The 16615-nt window shown below is 36.7% G+C and overlaps 2 protein-coding genes and 1 long non-coding RNA gene across 3 annotated transcripts; 1 reads left to right on the top strand and 2 right to left on the bottom strand.

Annotated features, from left to right (window-relative positions):
• The first annotated feature begins 1678 nt into the window (after nt 1–1678).
• LOC112276015 (uncharacterized) lies at nt 1679–2429 on the top strand. Its single transcript, XR_002967920.3, has 2 exons — nt 1679–1938; nt 2021–2429. It is a non-coding gene; the product is annotated as an uncharacterized LOC112276015 (long non-coding RNA).
• Nucleotides 2224–4316, bottom strand: LOC112276014 (uncharacterized). The gene has a single exon (XM_073530713.2). The coding sequence runs from the start codon at nt 3482–3484 to the stop codon at nt 3047–3049; it is 438 nt and encodes a 145-aa protein (XP_073386814.1). The 5' UTR covers nt 3485–4316; the 3' UTR covers nt 2224–3046.
• A 9781-nt stretch (nt 4317–14097) lies between these two features.
• LOC112276122 (uncharacterized) lies at nt 14098–16251 on the bottom strand. Its single transcript, XM_024507161.3, has 2 exons — nt 14947–16251; nt 14098–14771 (listed from the first exon to the last, which is right to left on the bottom strand). The coding sequence occupies exon 1, from the start codon at nt 15755–15757 to the stop codon at nt 15320–15322; it is 438 nt and encodes a 145-aa protein (XP_024362929.1). The 5' UTR covers nt 15758–16251; the 3' UTR covers nt 14098–14771; nt 14947–15319.
• Nucleotides 16252–16615: the final 364 nt, after the last annotated feature.

Below are 16615 nucleotides of genomic sequence, written 5' to 3'. Positions count from 1 at the left end.
TTATTTTTGTAAAATATACTATTTGTATACAACAAAAGATCAATAAATAAATTAATTAAATAAATAAATAAAATAGAGGTTTGGTTGAGGACATTTAGACAACTAAATTTTGGCAGAATGTAGTGGATAGTTGCATGTTCTAAGTTATGGGGTCGGTTTGCATCCTAGGGTAGAACTTACATGAGCTTATAAGTTTGCATGGAATAACTTAACACCATAGAATCATGTTGGTTTTACTGTTTTTCCTTAACTTTGCAGAGGTTATAACATGGTAGGGGATAACTTAGTAGAGGCAATACTATACTTGACTAATAGACTATAATTTCTGTTTATGCATTATTTTTCTTATTTTATACTCCATTCTAGATTTGATACATATCTAAAATTAAAATAAATGTATTTATATATATATAACCGTTCTCTTAATAATAAAACAAATTTTTATTTTTTAAATATTTTAGTGGTTAATCCATCATCAATGTTTTATTAATTGTGTTCTTGATTAGATAAACATTAAAAGAATATACTTTAAAAGGGATTTGTTTTTATTATGGTATATTCTTTATCTGATTGCACCAATGAATATTTTATAATTGGTATGTTATAGAATAAAAATATAATTAATTTTTTAAAAATATTATTTGATTTTTCTAGGCATTTATCTCTGTTCCAAAAATTGAAAATAAATGCACTTCAATATATGAATAAAAAAATTACTTTCATATATATATATATATATATATATATATATACTTCCACCAATGATGATGGCTTAAACCAAGTTGTGTAAATTTAGGTCTTTCACAATGACAACATTAATGATGATGCATAAAATAATCTTTGAAATGAAATGAAGTATGTATATTCAACAACACCTTGATTTTGATATTGTCAAATTAAATTACGATTTTTGTATTGATTCAAACATGTAAGTTTTGTACATATTTATTTTAAAGAAAGATTTTTGTCTTATATTTCAAACTATAAGTTAGAATAAACACATTTCTGTGACTTCTTTTTGGTAAGCAATAGAATCAAGTCATCAAGCTTCTTTTATTTTCATCAAGGTCACAAGGTAATACAATTCAACAAAATAAATCATTACCCAATACATTCTTCATATTAAGTTCAGATGGAGATTGGTTATATTTTCAAATATAGTCACACAAGTTTACCATATATATAATTCTGTCATACTTATGAAACATGTCTGTTAAAGGATTACCTTCTTTTTCTTTTTCTTTTTCTTTCAGAATATTCTCTGATATCTCTGCAACTAGCTCTTGAATATTTGCTTTTTTAATATATATTTATACAATCTTTTGTTGTACACTAAATTTTTCATGTAACTTATACAAAAAGTTAAAAAGGTCACATATCACAACAATAAAAAGTTAAGTTGGTGCCAACTTCCTATTGAACGACTTAGCCAATCTAAAACCAATTACGTGAACATAAATGGCAATATTTCTAACGCTCATTTAGTCTTAAAAGATGCAGCCAACCTGCGACACAGCATGAGTATGCAGCAGAACGATGCAACTGAAACTCAACCCATTATCATTTTCTCGTAGAAAAGGATGGAAAGAGGTGAAACCCATCCAAGGAAAACAGGATATACCACAAAACATATTCCACAAGGACACCATAAATATCTGCTGGTCTGATATACGGAGCAAGGACAGTTTACAGGTCTGCAGTCTGATGGAGTACTGGAGCATAATGGAGGAGGAGGAGAAGGCTATACAAGGGCAGCATCAGACTTCACACTAGTAGTGAATACGGCCAACATGGGAGCCAAGGAAGCAATGAATGTTATGGCCAAGCATCAACTCATTTCCCCTTCGGAAGAACACTACCATCATCTACAGATAGAGGTCGAAGAACTCACTCAGCTTCCACTGGTGTCGATGTCGATGTACTTGGTTCGTCCACCAGGTACGATGATTGTATGGAGCAGATACATCACAAGTAATTTGCCCACAGTTGCAGTTGCTCTGACATGCAGTTGCTGCTCCAGTTGGGACGTGCATGGCTGGAGCGATAATCCACAGTGCAACAGGCGGTAGAAGCTCACCAGATCGGTAGACAAGACAAGAGTCAAGCATGTGCAATAGATTCCACTGGGGACCACACACAAGTACTCATCCAACTATCAAGGGGACAAGGTTTGAAACAACTTCTTCCTTCCTACTTCAGCCATGACATAGGAAGAGCACTTCGTTAATGCAATATTAAGACGGTGGCCAGGCATGATGATTTATCTTCAGTGATGTAAATTACATGATCCTGGGTTGCTTTCTAAACCAGGCTAGACCCCAGCAGCACAGCCTCGAAGGATTTCTATGATTTGTAGTATACTTTGCAGAACCAACTCATCACACATGCGTGCGAGCTCAGGTGAAAGCAAAAAAGAAAAAAGAATAGTTCACTAATCTGTTCTGACCTCTACACCATTACGATGTGTCTCGAACCTACTCCTTCACTGAGAAAAACATCACAGAATCGCCAAAGGACAACTCCCAGGTTGGAGTGTGCATAGCTACCCGCAACGAAGCTATCAAAACAATGCTTTCATAACTTGCATCCCTCCAAATGGAAGTGCTTGAGCAAAGAATAGTTTAACCTAGAATCTATTACCCCCATCACCCGAAGCCCAATTTTCTACACAGTGCATAAGCCTTCTGCACCTCCATGTACAAGAAAAAGGTCAACTATCATGAAACACCCCCTTAGCCAGTCTAATGCATAGTGCTACTCGAAATGATAAGCTTTGACAACCGGAGAAACTGTTCATCATCAATATTGCAAGAGGCCAGGAACCCATCGCCAAGAATAGCTTCCAGTGAAGCCCCTTCATTGTTTCACTCCACAGGGAGAGGTCCTTCGTTTCGAAATTTACGCGTCGTCAGGGTGAATTAGACAACACGGTAGGCATGAGCACTCAAGACTGCAATCTACCTGTACAAGCACTCCTGAGAGAGAGAAAAAACAACCTCGAAGAGATGTGTTAGCTCCTTTGAGAGAGTCTGGAGAGATTTCACCATCAACTACTCACTTCCACTTTGTGCTGGGAGAGAAAATTCTCAAAATCAGATGTGTTGAAGAAGCTAGTGGGCTGCACACGCCGACGACGAGCCGTGGCGCGAGGTTTCCTCGGAGCCGGAGGGCAGAAGGAAATGTCCACTTCAGGTATTCTGTGTTCCTTTGATTTGGGTGTCTCACAACCAGACTCCTTCGACAGAGCTTCATCTTCTCCGGTGAAGGTGACGTCCAATGCTAGGGTCTTGACAAGAGACAAATCCTTAGGCGCGGTGCAAGAACTTTCCGACGATGAAGTGGGAGTCGTGCGCACGGGCCGAAGAATAGGTAAGCACACCCAACTGTCAAGGGAGAGACGTCTCCTTCCCGATCCCACCTCCATGGGCAGCTTTTGTGATTGATTTTGCAACCTTTGACAGCAACCCGCAGTTGTAGCCGTCATCGCTAGAACGAAACACCACCACCACCACCCTATTAAAATTTCTCCACAAAAGTATGACACCACCAGCACCTAACTTCTCCACTCCTCCACCTCAGGAATTATCACGAAGGCACAATATTCTTCCCTCCAAAATCTCAATCACCGTCTTCAATTGTTCGTCGATGCAAAATTCTAACAAGGTCTCTAGAGAATGATCAGTAACCTGGATTCCAACTATACTAAAATTCTCCACCTCTTTGATATTTCCCAGAACTTGTAATAAACTGCACGAAGACTGGTAAAACTTGACAAGATTGGAAGAGAGAGAACACAACTACGAGACAACACGAAGCAAGCAAACCCAAATCCCTTACAGCAAAAATCCCAACACAACTCCTCCAAGAACAGTCAAACTAAACTCAAATAATGCGACTGCGTAATGGTCCCTCTAAAGATGACAGCACCGAACCTGCAGCTGGAGAATGTACCGGCCACACACACACACACACAACTAGAGAAACAAGGGGAGGGAGAACGACGACGAGGAGGAGGAGGAGGAGGAGGATCACGTCATGTCCAGGCACTTCGTAACGCACAAAGACAAATCGACGTTACTAAACCTCCGCCCAGACTAAGACCACGCGACACCACCACCACCACCACCTTCACAGCCAACTCGGAACATGAAGCAACGCAAAACTCCACAGCACCTGCGACTCGCGGGGGATGGCGAGATGAAAGGAGGAGCGATGAAGAAGATGTGAAGCAAAGCGAGCGAGGAACAAAGCAAGTAATGAAGAAGAAGCAATGGAAGAATGAAAACCACGCACAAACCAAAAGCAAAGCATAGCGAAGCTAAACTAAGCTTTGCATGGCCTCGCTCCCTCCCTCCCTATCTCACTTTTACATTCATCCATTTTCTCATTCGTCGTCTATTGTCACTTCATTCATCTCCTTTGTATACTTCCCCTAGGGACATTCGCGCGGGTCGGGTTCACCCGGCTCGACCCGCGCGTTCTGTAGCGTGGCCCCCTTGAAGTGTAGTTTTTCATTGCATGTTGGAATCTCGCCTTCACTGGTTCTTCCTGCCCAGGAAATCCGGGCAGAACGGGCAGGTGAATGGGTACCGGGCAGTGAGAGAAACTCAAGCTGCCGCCACCAAAAAGGGCGGGGAGGGGGGAATCGGCACTTTTCCCGACGAGGGTTAATTTCGGGCAGATGGTGTTAAATGTTTCCATACTTATCTGTGCTGTTTTCACACTGACAACTGTTGATGCTTCGATTCGCCATCAACAATTGGCTCTATTCTTTGCTATTATTGCAACAGAACCTAGTTTTTCATGCAATTTAGACATTTTGGCTGATCTTGTGGCGCAATTGCTACATTTGCACGGATTTGCTGAAGTTGTAACCTAACTGATAATCTACGTGGCAGTTCTGTTTTCTTCACGAATTGGGTGTGGATGTGGAAATAGGGGGTGAATGCTGAGGTCAATGCCACGTAGGAAATGTGGCTGAGGTGGCGTGGTGATGTGGCACATGGGGAGGACCGTCAGTAGCATCTTATCAATTGGTACGCATACGTGGCGTAGAATGCCATGTCAGCAAAAATTTCGGTCGTGATAGTGGGTTTTTCTTTTTCTTTTGAAGGAAAATATGCCACCCAATCATTCAAATTTAATTATATCCATTTTAATATCTTATTGTTAATGTGATTGTGAAGCAAATTATATTATTTTTACAAGTGAGTGTTTTATTTTTATGTTTCCCTCTTCGTATTCATTAATTTTATTATTTCTTTGGTGTTTACTTGGTTTTGAAACATTAATCTATACTCTACTGAACTAGATCAAAATTATTCATTACTTTGTGCTCTTGTTTTATTCATTTTCTTCTTTTAAGTGTTTTTTTGAAATGTTTTTGTTAACCTGTCTCATTGAGAGTTGCATTGCTTTGACTTATCTACCTAACAAAAGTAAAAGTAAAAAAATAAATAAAAAATAAAAATCCCTGTGGTATCCTTTAAACTACATCAATGTATCAATGTTTCATCCTAAATTACCAAAAAAACCAAGTTACTTCCCATATCAAGTTGCATGTGTAATACAAATAAATAAATAAATAAATGAGTACATGACATCCACGGTAACTTTTGATCACATTGATTCCTCAAAAATTACACACACACACATATATATATATATATATATATATATACATACATACATACATACACCATCTACATTTCAAGTATTAGAGGTAAGGTAGTAACCAATTTAAAAAAAAAAAAAAAACCCAAAAAACCCAAAAAATAAGGACCATGTGATTTCACATATCACACATTCTATATATTTGTGGCCATTTTCTGAGCTATCACCTCAATCAATATGTTCAGTAGTGTTATATATTTTATGGGTTAAACTGGGAAGGAGGGTGGGCGTCCGGCTCATCCACCGTGCCCGTTCGCCAGCCCCAAGACCACAGTTCTCGCTTTCTGACCCTGTAACCGTGCAAAGTTGAGCTGCACGTCATTGGTTGATATGGCCCAATTAGGAGGAGACCTTGTTCCGTCAGATTCCAGAAGCTCCACCTCACAGGTTCTGAGTCTGGACCTCTAACCTCTAGCCACGTGGAATTTCTACTCACCACCACTGTTTTAGATGCTTCTCGAACATGCTCGAGGGCTCCACGTAAGCATATCGCTGCCACTTGAATGAAGTCGAACGCTAGTGATATCTGTCTTGGACAGGGTATCAATTCTAAACTCCAACTTTTGGGACCCTTCGCGGGCCAACCCGCCTTTTTGTGATTGGAGTTGCTTTATCATCCAAGAGGCACTGCTGTCTGAGGATATGTATGTATCTCTCTGTGTTGTGCTGGACGGATGAACGGATAGAAGGGTAGTAGATGGATGGAGTTAAATCGAATCGCATTACTGCCTATATTAGTTTAATGTTGATACCATGTCGAGGCTTGTTATGCTTGAAAAGATTAAGATAGAATAAAAAAAGTAAAAACGTATGGCTATGTAGTTATTTGTAAATGACCCATTCTTAGAATACAAAAATAATTTAATCATGTATATATATATATATTAGGGGGAAAAATTTTAAATTCTGTTTTTCATTCTCCTTACAAAAAAACAAAAAAAAAATTGAAGTTTTTTTTAACAATATAATAATGCTAGCTGTCATATCAGTGATGATTTAGTTCAAGAAAATTAATTTCTATTTTTCATGAAGTTTTTATAATAAGGAAGATACCAAATACTTCTATTGCATAATATATACGATATTTGAGATAATTGATACATTGGGCAATGTCCTTGAGATCATTTTTACATAATCCTTAGTGATTATTAAAAAAAAAAATTAAAGATAGTATTGATATAATGCATATTTATAACATGGCACATTCTACCTGATTTTTGTACCTTCTTCAGTGTATTTCAATTTCAAATTTTTAACAATGTAGATTAGAAGCATAATAGTATGTATAACAAATAACTTAGGAATTAAAGTAGACAGTACAACATATACAAAATAATGATAGATACCAATGTGAACTTCACTAAATATTTTCATATGATGAAGTAGTAATTAGTTTCACGTATTTGTTAATGAATACTTAAATCACTAAAATTGCAGAACGTGTAGTATTTAATATTAAAGTCTTCTGTATTTGCACTTTATTTACTTTTCTTTTAGGTTATTTTGAATTGCACCACTACATTGTCACAATCCTCACACACATTGTTTCATCCCAATTCATTTTTATTTGTATATTGCCTTGCTTTATGTTTATGAGCCATTGAGAAATAAAATAAATAAATAAATAAGCTTTCCTTTTACATATATAGGAGTAAATAACTGTATGCAAAGGCATCATCTATGTTTTTAATAATTATTTGTGGATATGTTCTCTTGATGAGAATTATTATTCCTTAGACCATTTTGAATATAAAAGTTTGAATTGTTTGAACTATGCAACCAAACAAATCTTCTCAAATAGAAGAATACAAATTATCAGACTTCAAGCATTTAAAGTTGTAATGGTTCTATTTTATTCATTTGTTTTATGGAACAGTCCACGTGTAATTTTTCATTAAATGAAAATTTATTTTAATATTTGATTCAAGAAAGAAAAAAGAAAAAAAATATGATTTTCTTGATACAAGTATTGACAGCAAACAATAATTTAATTTCAGAAACACACTCTCACACACACACACACCTAAAAATGAAAACAAGAACACAAATACACAAATCATTATACTGAATAATTTCTTCCAAGGTTTATCCGCCATAGTGTATATCTTGTTTCTTCCATTTTGAAAGAATGCAACAAGGAAAAGAGAACAACAAATCAAAAAACTAAGGTCATTATATAAGATTATAATATATTACCAATGGGTTTACAAAACAAATAATTTATTTGATATTAGTCTATCTTGTGTTTAAACATCAACAACATGTCTCATTACTGTGCATTAATTAACCCATTTTATCATTATTCCTTCTTTCTTGACGCAAGATCACAGGTTATCTATGAATCAAGTATTCCACATAAATAAAATACACATTACGTCAGAAAATTGAGCTAAATTCAAAAAGTGGGAACTTAGCACGAGCGAGCACATGATTAACCAGAATGGGCTTGTCAGATGGACGATTAAATGATGGACGGACAGGCAGACAGACGGACACCTGCAATGAATGAACGAGCATCGGAATTCGTGCAGCGACGTCGAAGAGAAGTTACTTTGGCGGGAGCCTCGAAAAGGCATCTTGGGCAGCGTCAGCATTGGGCGGGAAAAAAGCCCTGGCGGCGGAAGCAAGAGCCACGTGGCCCTGAACCATTCGACGCGTGACTGGCCGCCCTATCTTCCGAGATGCGCTGGCGTGGCATTATGTTGAGAACATGGGGAACATCAGTTTCTGACTTGGTTCTCAAAGTTCCCATCAACAAGAGTTCCCTTCACCATTTGATCATGGGTACGTGTTCCCTACAAACCAAGGATGATGTAAATCAACCAAGGTTGTGAAAGCACATACAATTTGTATGTATTTTGTCCATATTGTGTAAATAATAGTGAAATAAAACATATTGTCAAGATTTTTTTTTTAAAACTTATGTAATATGTTGCGGATTCAATATTTTAGCCTTAATTGTAATGCACAATGTCCATGATAGCTACTTTTCTTTTCTTTTTCTTGTGTTTGTTATTAATATACTTACAATTATGTATATCATTGTACTTTTAAAATGTATATCATGCTTATATTTATTTGCAGGGTATTTCTATTGCTGTCATAATTTTTTCTCCTCCCACCACAATTCCCCATTTATCACATATCACTTTTGTTCAAAATCTTTCAAATCAATATATATATATATATATATGTACACATTCTTCAAACCATTTGATTGAACATGTTTCATGATTAGAATAAAAATAAAAATAAAAACGAAATTATGTTGGATGGGTGATGGCAATAACAAGTACTGTGGTGGCATCTGCGGTATTATATTTATTTATATATATATATACTTTTTTTTGTTGCATGTTGTCAAACAAAAAGAAATGTTGTCAAAATTTGATTCATAATTGATGATAACAAGATTCGTAATTAAATATAAATATAATTAAATAAGTATTTATTTATTGTATTTTATTGTCTTTAATCTAGAACAAAAGCAGATACGTGTGGATGATTACTCTGTCGTTTTAATTTTGTATGTACTGTAAAAGAAGTCTTAATGCAAAATTTGTTACAGTTGTCATAAGAACTTTCAACAGTGTATGTTATATTTCTGCAATATAATGGGTCTTAATGTAATAAAAGCATTGTGACGTGCATGTTCCTGTTTAAATATATGCGTTCATAAATATATATTATGTGTGTCTTTTTTACACATATTAATTTTTTTTATGAAAGTATTATTATTATTATTATTATTTCCCTGTTTTTTTTTTTTTTTTTTTTATAAAATTGGTAATATCAATAATAATAAAAATGATTTTAATGTATACAAATGCAATAAATCGGAAAAGTGATATTTATTGCATTTGTATACATTAAATCATAAAATATCTTCAAGGAAGAAAAATATAGTATTTTTACATTTCAAGAGTAAAAAAGGTGAAAATTAGGGTTCACTAATAATCAAGGCATAAATACTAATTGTTATGTTTTGTAATTATATTTTGGATTTTAACTAGATGGACTATTAAAATGTTGCACAATTACATTGCATTATATTGAAAATATTTCACAAATTGATAAAGTAAAATTTGTGACTAACAAACAAGCCAATCACGTTTTCTTTTTAATTGCAAATCACCTTGAATTTTTAGATAAATTTGGTATATCTTTTTACATTTTGATGTAAATAATATCTACCCAGTGTTGGGCATTGAATAACAATCAATGAGCCTAAATGTTAGAGACTTAAGATTGTTAGTTTTAATTTAATAGAAAATCTCTTTTGGTATGAATAATTGTATGTAATGTTATTTTGCACAAATATAATCAAGTATTGTTAGAAAAGATGACAATAGGAATCATTCGATTCATGCATACTATTATAATATAAATAAATAAATAAATAAGTTTAATAATAAAAAGACTAGCTTGTAATTGAATTTTGTTGTTATAATATAGTTGGAAGTCTAAACCTTTGTGTTGAAATAATTGTAAGAATGGCATTGTTTAAACAAAACACATTTACACATCACATTTTCTAAATTGAATTTGATTCAAAAGTAAATAAATTTAGCATATTTTAGTATTTTTTTATTCATGTTGATTCTTCAATCATTTCATTAGTTTATTACAACGAGTTTTTAAAGTAAATTATCATCTATTATTATTATTATTATTATTTAAATGACCGATACATAGATAAATTGATCACATGTTTGAAGTGATAACATTATAGTTTATTCAAGAAAAGCAGCATTAGGCTATTATTCTATGAATTGTATTATCATAAGGGAATTTGATATATTCCATTAATTTTACACATAAAACCTTACTGGTATTACATACAAAGTAATAAATCTGTTTCAAAGATTTGAATAGAGTTTACTAACACTCTTTAAATCATATTATGTAATTTTTTGTAGAAAAATGAATCAATATTAATATGAAATAGACTATTCTTTTTTCTCAAGACAATTGATTAAAAATATATACTTATATATTTTTATAGTATATTCATATTACTTAGTAAGAAATCTACACGCTGTGAATGCTAACTTCACAATTTAGGATAAATTTGAGCTTTATGTATTGGGTTTGCATGTATTTGGTTCTATTAAACCTGAAGCAATTATAATCATGTCTCTTTAATCTAGTTTGAGAGAGAGAAAAGAAAAAGGAAAACGAAGAAAAAAAGGAAGTAAGAAGAACAAAAAGAAGAAGAAAGAGAAAGAACTATTACCACTAAATAACATTTATGTGGCCTGACAAATAACTATTCATAAGTGAAATGGTTCTTGTTGTAATTGTTAATAATTTTGCAGTAAACAATCTTTTTCACTAAATTATAAATAAGTGTCTAAAGTGGAGGATTACACCAAGCATGAAACTCTCTTTAATATTTTTTTTATTAGATAATGAGCTCACATATATTTTATGTCAATGAAAATGTATATATATATATATATATATAAGTATTTTCTTTTTACATTTTCATTTTAGATTAAAATTAACACAGAAAATGAACAAGAAAAAAAGGAAAAAAGAAGAAAAGAAAACCACATTGATAATTGCACTTAAAATATATACAAATACAATCCCTTAAATAAGTGTGAAAACGTAGCATTTGTTACAAAAAAAAAAAAAAAAAAAAAAAAAAAGCATTATCCTTGGAAGTCATTGGAAATAAACTTACTCTAAAGTATTCCTTATTTAATATTTGAGCCATGAATATTTGGATTCATGCATACCACTGTAACAGATGTGTGCGTGTGTATATAAATATATATATATATATATATATGCATGTTTTTATTGTGAACTTTTACAACTTGGGCTATTTACTCTTGTCAAGCATGAAAATTTTGCAACTTTTGGTGGCAAGTAGTTTTGCTTTAAAAATCCACCATGTCAAATTTGAATTCTACTCACTTTCGTAAATTAATACAACAGATTATTAAACTCGGAAAAAACGAATTCTAGAAAAATAAAAAATTATCTTGAATTTATTTATTTATATTTTGGACAATGGCAAAGAGGAGAAATTGTACCACCAGGGCCATAAGTCTATGACAGCGAGCTACATTATCATGCTGAGTTGGACTGACAGATAGACTTGTGATTCAAATTCAAACAAACTCTACGTTATCTTATATTAAAAATTTATGAGGAATTCTTAGTTAGTAATTTATTTATTTATTTTTGACTTCCAAACATTTTTCTTTGCAACAATACACAGTATTTCAATTGCTCATTAACTCTACTTCTTTCCTTCCTTCCTTCCATTGCAATGCATATCACATAACTTTGTATTAGGTCTTGTATGAAAATAAATTCATATTTGTTTAATTTTACGTCATTAATCAAATTTATTTATTATATTTACAACATTTGTTTTAGTAGTAGACTTCATTTTTTTTCCATTTTGTTATGATTATTTATTTTCAATTTTTTACTTTAATTTTTTTATAATGTCATCCAATGAAGTACTTTCCTTTACAAGTTACAACAATTAAAGCAAATTCCTCATTTCTATTCATTGCACAAGATCCAATGAATTTTTTTCTTAGAACAGAAAATAACCCATTGGTCTCAAAAAATGTACCTTTCTGAACAAACTTCAACATCTTACTCTAATCAATTGTAACCAACTTTGATAGTCTTCTCACGTGCAATTTGTGGTGTGCAGAAACAAAATTTGAGGGCATGTTCAATATTTTCATTACAATAGTATAGAGTCATAGTGGCTTAAATTTTAATTTCTTCAATTCTGGTTATCTAGTGTAGGCACCAACCAGTTGAGAGAGCCAGAAATTAATGCCCTAATGGAAAAAAATAAATTAAATTACACCCAGTTCACCAGCAAGTTTGAGGATACCTGGTGGGGTACTTTTACTTTTACTTTAACGTAACTATGATCGAGATTCCCAATAAAGCTGACTGGACAAGTGGTGGAGGGCTCATGACGTGGCAGGACAGCAAAGGAACCCCAGACCCAAGCCCGGCGTGGCCTCGGTGCCGACGTGGCGAGGTGTGGGGACGGGAATCATTGGCCGGGTCGGGTGGGCAGCAAGGCCGATATGTATAATGATGGCGTGGCCCTGTACAATACGACAACCCCACGGGAAGGAAGGTAGGAAGATAGTTACGCACACATTCACACAGAGACAGACCCCCTCCCCTCGTGTGCCCAATGAGGAGGCTCTTCTTGCCGCCGGGTCTGCTTCCACTACCACGGCTGGAGATACTCACCTGTATACCGCATTCTATACACCAAGACAAAGCGCACGGCTCCATTACACGAAGAAGCAGTGGAAGGCGAAGACGACGACGAAGAAGAAGAAGGAGGAGAAGGGGATGTAAGGAAATTTACTGCGGATTTGTCTACGAAATGCAAGTGATTGGCTAGTGAAAAGCTTGGTCAGAACTGACGGAGTTGTGGGTTGGAATTCTGGAGCTAGTAGTGGTGTATCAGAGATATATGGCTGGGAGCCTCAGCTTTGATCCACATTAAAAAAGGGGTTTCTGTCTGCTTTAGTTCTCAGGGGGTTCTTCAGTGGTGGTAGAGAAAGACGGGAACTTTCTAGAAGAGTCGGGGTTTCTCTTTTTGAAGCCAGTCGGATGTTCATTAGCCAGGTTTCTGTAGTTTTCTACCCCCCCCCCCTTCCCCAAAAGTTATGACGAGTGGTCGACATTGTTTTTTGTAATGACCACTGTTTTTCTCCATGTGGCACCGTCCTCCTGGCATCTGGTATCTAACCTGGCAAGGCTCCAAATGCATGTGAAGGAAGCAACAAAAGAATAATGGCAACCATCACCTTTGATCCTCGCAATGGCGCTCACAAGTACACCTACAAACTTCACAAACTCTGCTGTGAATTGAGTCACAAAAAAGTGCTTGGATAAGTGGAATGGATGGTGAGATAGAGGGGACGAATCAAATGCTGTCCTGCCTATTTCCACCGCCATTCTATTAGTGGTAGCTGCATTGGTCACAGGTAGGGGAATCCTATTTCGATCCTTTATGGATGGATACTTAAAGTGTGTGAACTTGAAGGAAATGGGGACCAAGGGGCGCGAACTCCTCCGTGCTTTAAATCGTCGAATCTCACCTTTCATTCAGTTTGCTGAGGTCGCAAGATTTGTTTGCGCTGCGTATAGTATTGGAACATATCTATATATTTCCGCATTTGGAGATACAGTCGGCTGGGGGAAAAAATGCCTCCTTATAAATGTGAAGGTCCACATTTCATGTACACAAAGAATACTCTCGGGCTCCTTAGGTGAGGAAAAGCTGCTATTTCATCGAGGATCCAGAGACTTGAAAATCAAATGACACGCGAACTTAAGTGCTCGTGGCTCACTGACACGTATCCAAGCATTCTGAGCCAAGGAACAATGAAATGACATGGATGTTTGGACACGTGCATGTAGAGAATCCAGACTGCTTGTATTCAATGTTGATAATCCTACTTACATGCAAGAAAAGAGGAAAAAGAAAAAAAGATGTATTTTACTGTGGTATCAGCTCTTCAGAAACCTTCATAAAAAGGAATCGATTCACTGCTGTAGGGGCATAATCACCATACTAGCTTCAAATCTAGTATATGATCATAAGAACTAGCAAAAGTCCACCTGGAGTTGCTGGAATCACGTGGTTGATACCAGACGCCAACCATTGTCACTGTTGTCAAAGCATTGAACAAGGCACAGTTGCTCATAATATTCGAATCGATCGAGAGGTCTGTGCTTCCATGACGAACTGTTCCAGGAAGTCGAAAGATTGCCGACGTGTGGTGGGTCGATAGTGCGGTAGCGTGTATACTGTATATTCGGTTAACAGCAAGATGTTTTAACGATCTATATTCTACAACTGACTCGCCACTGTAAGAGCATACCAATTTCGGTATCCAAGTAAAACGCGCCTTTTAGTTTCTCGTTGTAGAGACGGAGTCGAACTTGTTAGTATAATATTCACCACGCCGGAAGCATGAAATGCATTGGTCATTTTTGGCAATGATCACAAATGCCATTCTGGGGCTCTACGCCATCAACTTCTCTGCTTCTTCTCACTTTATGTTCACATAAATTGAAGTTTCGTATGCCTGCTTTACGAACATAGGCCACGGTTAGCCAACTGCAATACAGACAGGATCTCATCCACTCCACTACTTACAGACTTTTCCTTGGTACCAACAATTGAATGCACCAGCCATAAATGGTTTTGATTTCCATTGCATAGAGAAACAAACTTCATCTATGAGGGAGATAGATAATTACCTTGATTGTCAAGTTGACATGATTTGTGGCAGTTCAACAATAGTCCGTGTAACAATACGCGAACGCAGAACTGCCCGAGTACAACTTTTCAAACTGGAAGGCACCGTGTGACGCTGTCAGAAACTCAGCCCAAGATGAAAAGCGTAGACGGACCAAGCAAGCTCCTCGAAACATACTTTACAGAGGTTAGCAGGTTCCTCAAGTCCAACCTCTTAACGAGAGTGGAATTTCGATATTCAATTTAGTAGGCAGCCCGTAAAAGAGCCATAGCGTTTGGATTCTTCGAACATGGCGCAGTCAGGTTAATCCATCAAAGGCTCCGGCAAACCCACAAGAAGTAGGCGAACTTCGAGAATCCCCCTGGAAAAGGCGCTCATGAAAGGTAGTTGGGTGAAGCATTCAGCTTTTGAAAGAAATTGGTGCTTTCAAACTTGAGTGCGCAGACCACTTGCATTCGGCTTACAGCGCGGGGCTTCTTCGGCGCCGGAGGGCAATGGTCGATATCCACGACAGGAACTCTATGCTTCCTCGATTTTGGCGTCACAAACGCAGACATCTGCAAACAAGCTTCTTCGCCTTCCCCAGCCAAGGCTTCATCCAATGCCCGAGCTTTCTCGAGGGACACTCCCTTCTGCGTGGTACAAGAACTCTCAGACTTGGAGCTACTACTGCTTGCGCGCATTGCCTCCTGAGTAGTAGGCTGTGATACCCAGCTGTCAAGAGCCATACGTTTCTTCCCAGCCACCGCGGCCTTCGACTCCTGAGATTCCTTCTGGACCATCGCGCTGCACACTGCTGCGGGGGGCGCCATAGCTATACTACTCAACTACCCCGATTCACAATTTCCTCCGAAACGAAAAAAGAAAAACTCACAAACCGGCCAAACGCTGATAAACGCACCTCTCTAAAATCCCCAGAAGAAAAAGCTCAACAGAGAAACAACAACAATCTCAATCTCTCAACTCCAATGAAGTATCTCCTCCACAACTCAACACTCAATCGCACCCGTAATTGCGAGTACCCATGTACTCAACGCATACAGGAAAAAAAAAAAAAAAAAAAAAAAAAAAGAGCTTAACTCAGGTAATAGTAGTCACAGCAGCGAAACTCCTCCCCCCTATTCGGAACTGTGTAAAACCTCGTAACAGAAACTAAAAATATCACAGCGAAATGAGCAGGAGAAGAGGTAAGAGTTAGAATATATATAAATAAGGATGAGTGGAGGAAGTGAAGAAGGAAGGACGAGGGTGATGGCGTGGAGGATCTACGAAGAAGAAGAAGAAGAAGCATCTGTGGTGGTGGACTATATGATTATATGTTCTCTATCCCATCAGCACACAATGAATATGAAGAAGCCTACTTGCACACTCGGCTGGGACTGGCTCCACCCGGGCCGTCGGGCTCCGCCGGACCCGCGCACCTGCCTGCCTGCCCTATGGCTCCAACGGGCAGGTGAGGCAGGAGGGCGGACAGCTTCGCCGCCGCAAGGGCAGCCGTGGTGTTGATGACCGTGCTGCCCGGTTCTTAAATTTCCTTGCCTACCTGCTTCGTGGGGTTTCTCCACTTTTATGTACACTGCCTTTTTCTTTTCCTAGATTTTCTTTCACTGATTTTAGATGGGGGCGAGGCGGCTAGAAGAGTATCTGGTGGAGTAGGGTTGACTAAATTT

Source organism: Physcomitrium patens, chromosome 23 (assembly GCF_059467195.1).
Source record: "Physcomitrium patens ecotype Gransden chromosome 23, ASM5946719v1, whole genome shotgun sequence".
NCBI lineage: Eukaryota > Viridiplantae > Streptophyta > Bryopsida > Funariales > Funariaceae > Physcomitrium > Physcomitrium patens.
The sequence above is the reverse complement of the archived record's forward strand: the minus strand, read 5'-3'. Positions and strand labels throughout refer to the sequence as shown.

What these genes read in the sequence shown, in the direction of transcription:
- LOC112276122 (XM_024507161.3), bottom strand. Translation starts at nt 15,757, where the DNA reads ATGGCGCCCCCCGCAGCAGTGTGCAGCGCGATGGTCCAGAAGGAATCT.
- LOC112276014 (XM_073530713.2), bottom strand. Translation starts at nt 3,484, where the DNA reads ATGACGGCTACAACTGCGGGTTGCTGTCAAAGGTTGCAAAATCAATCA.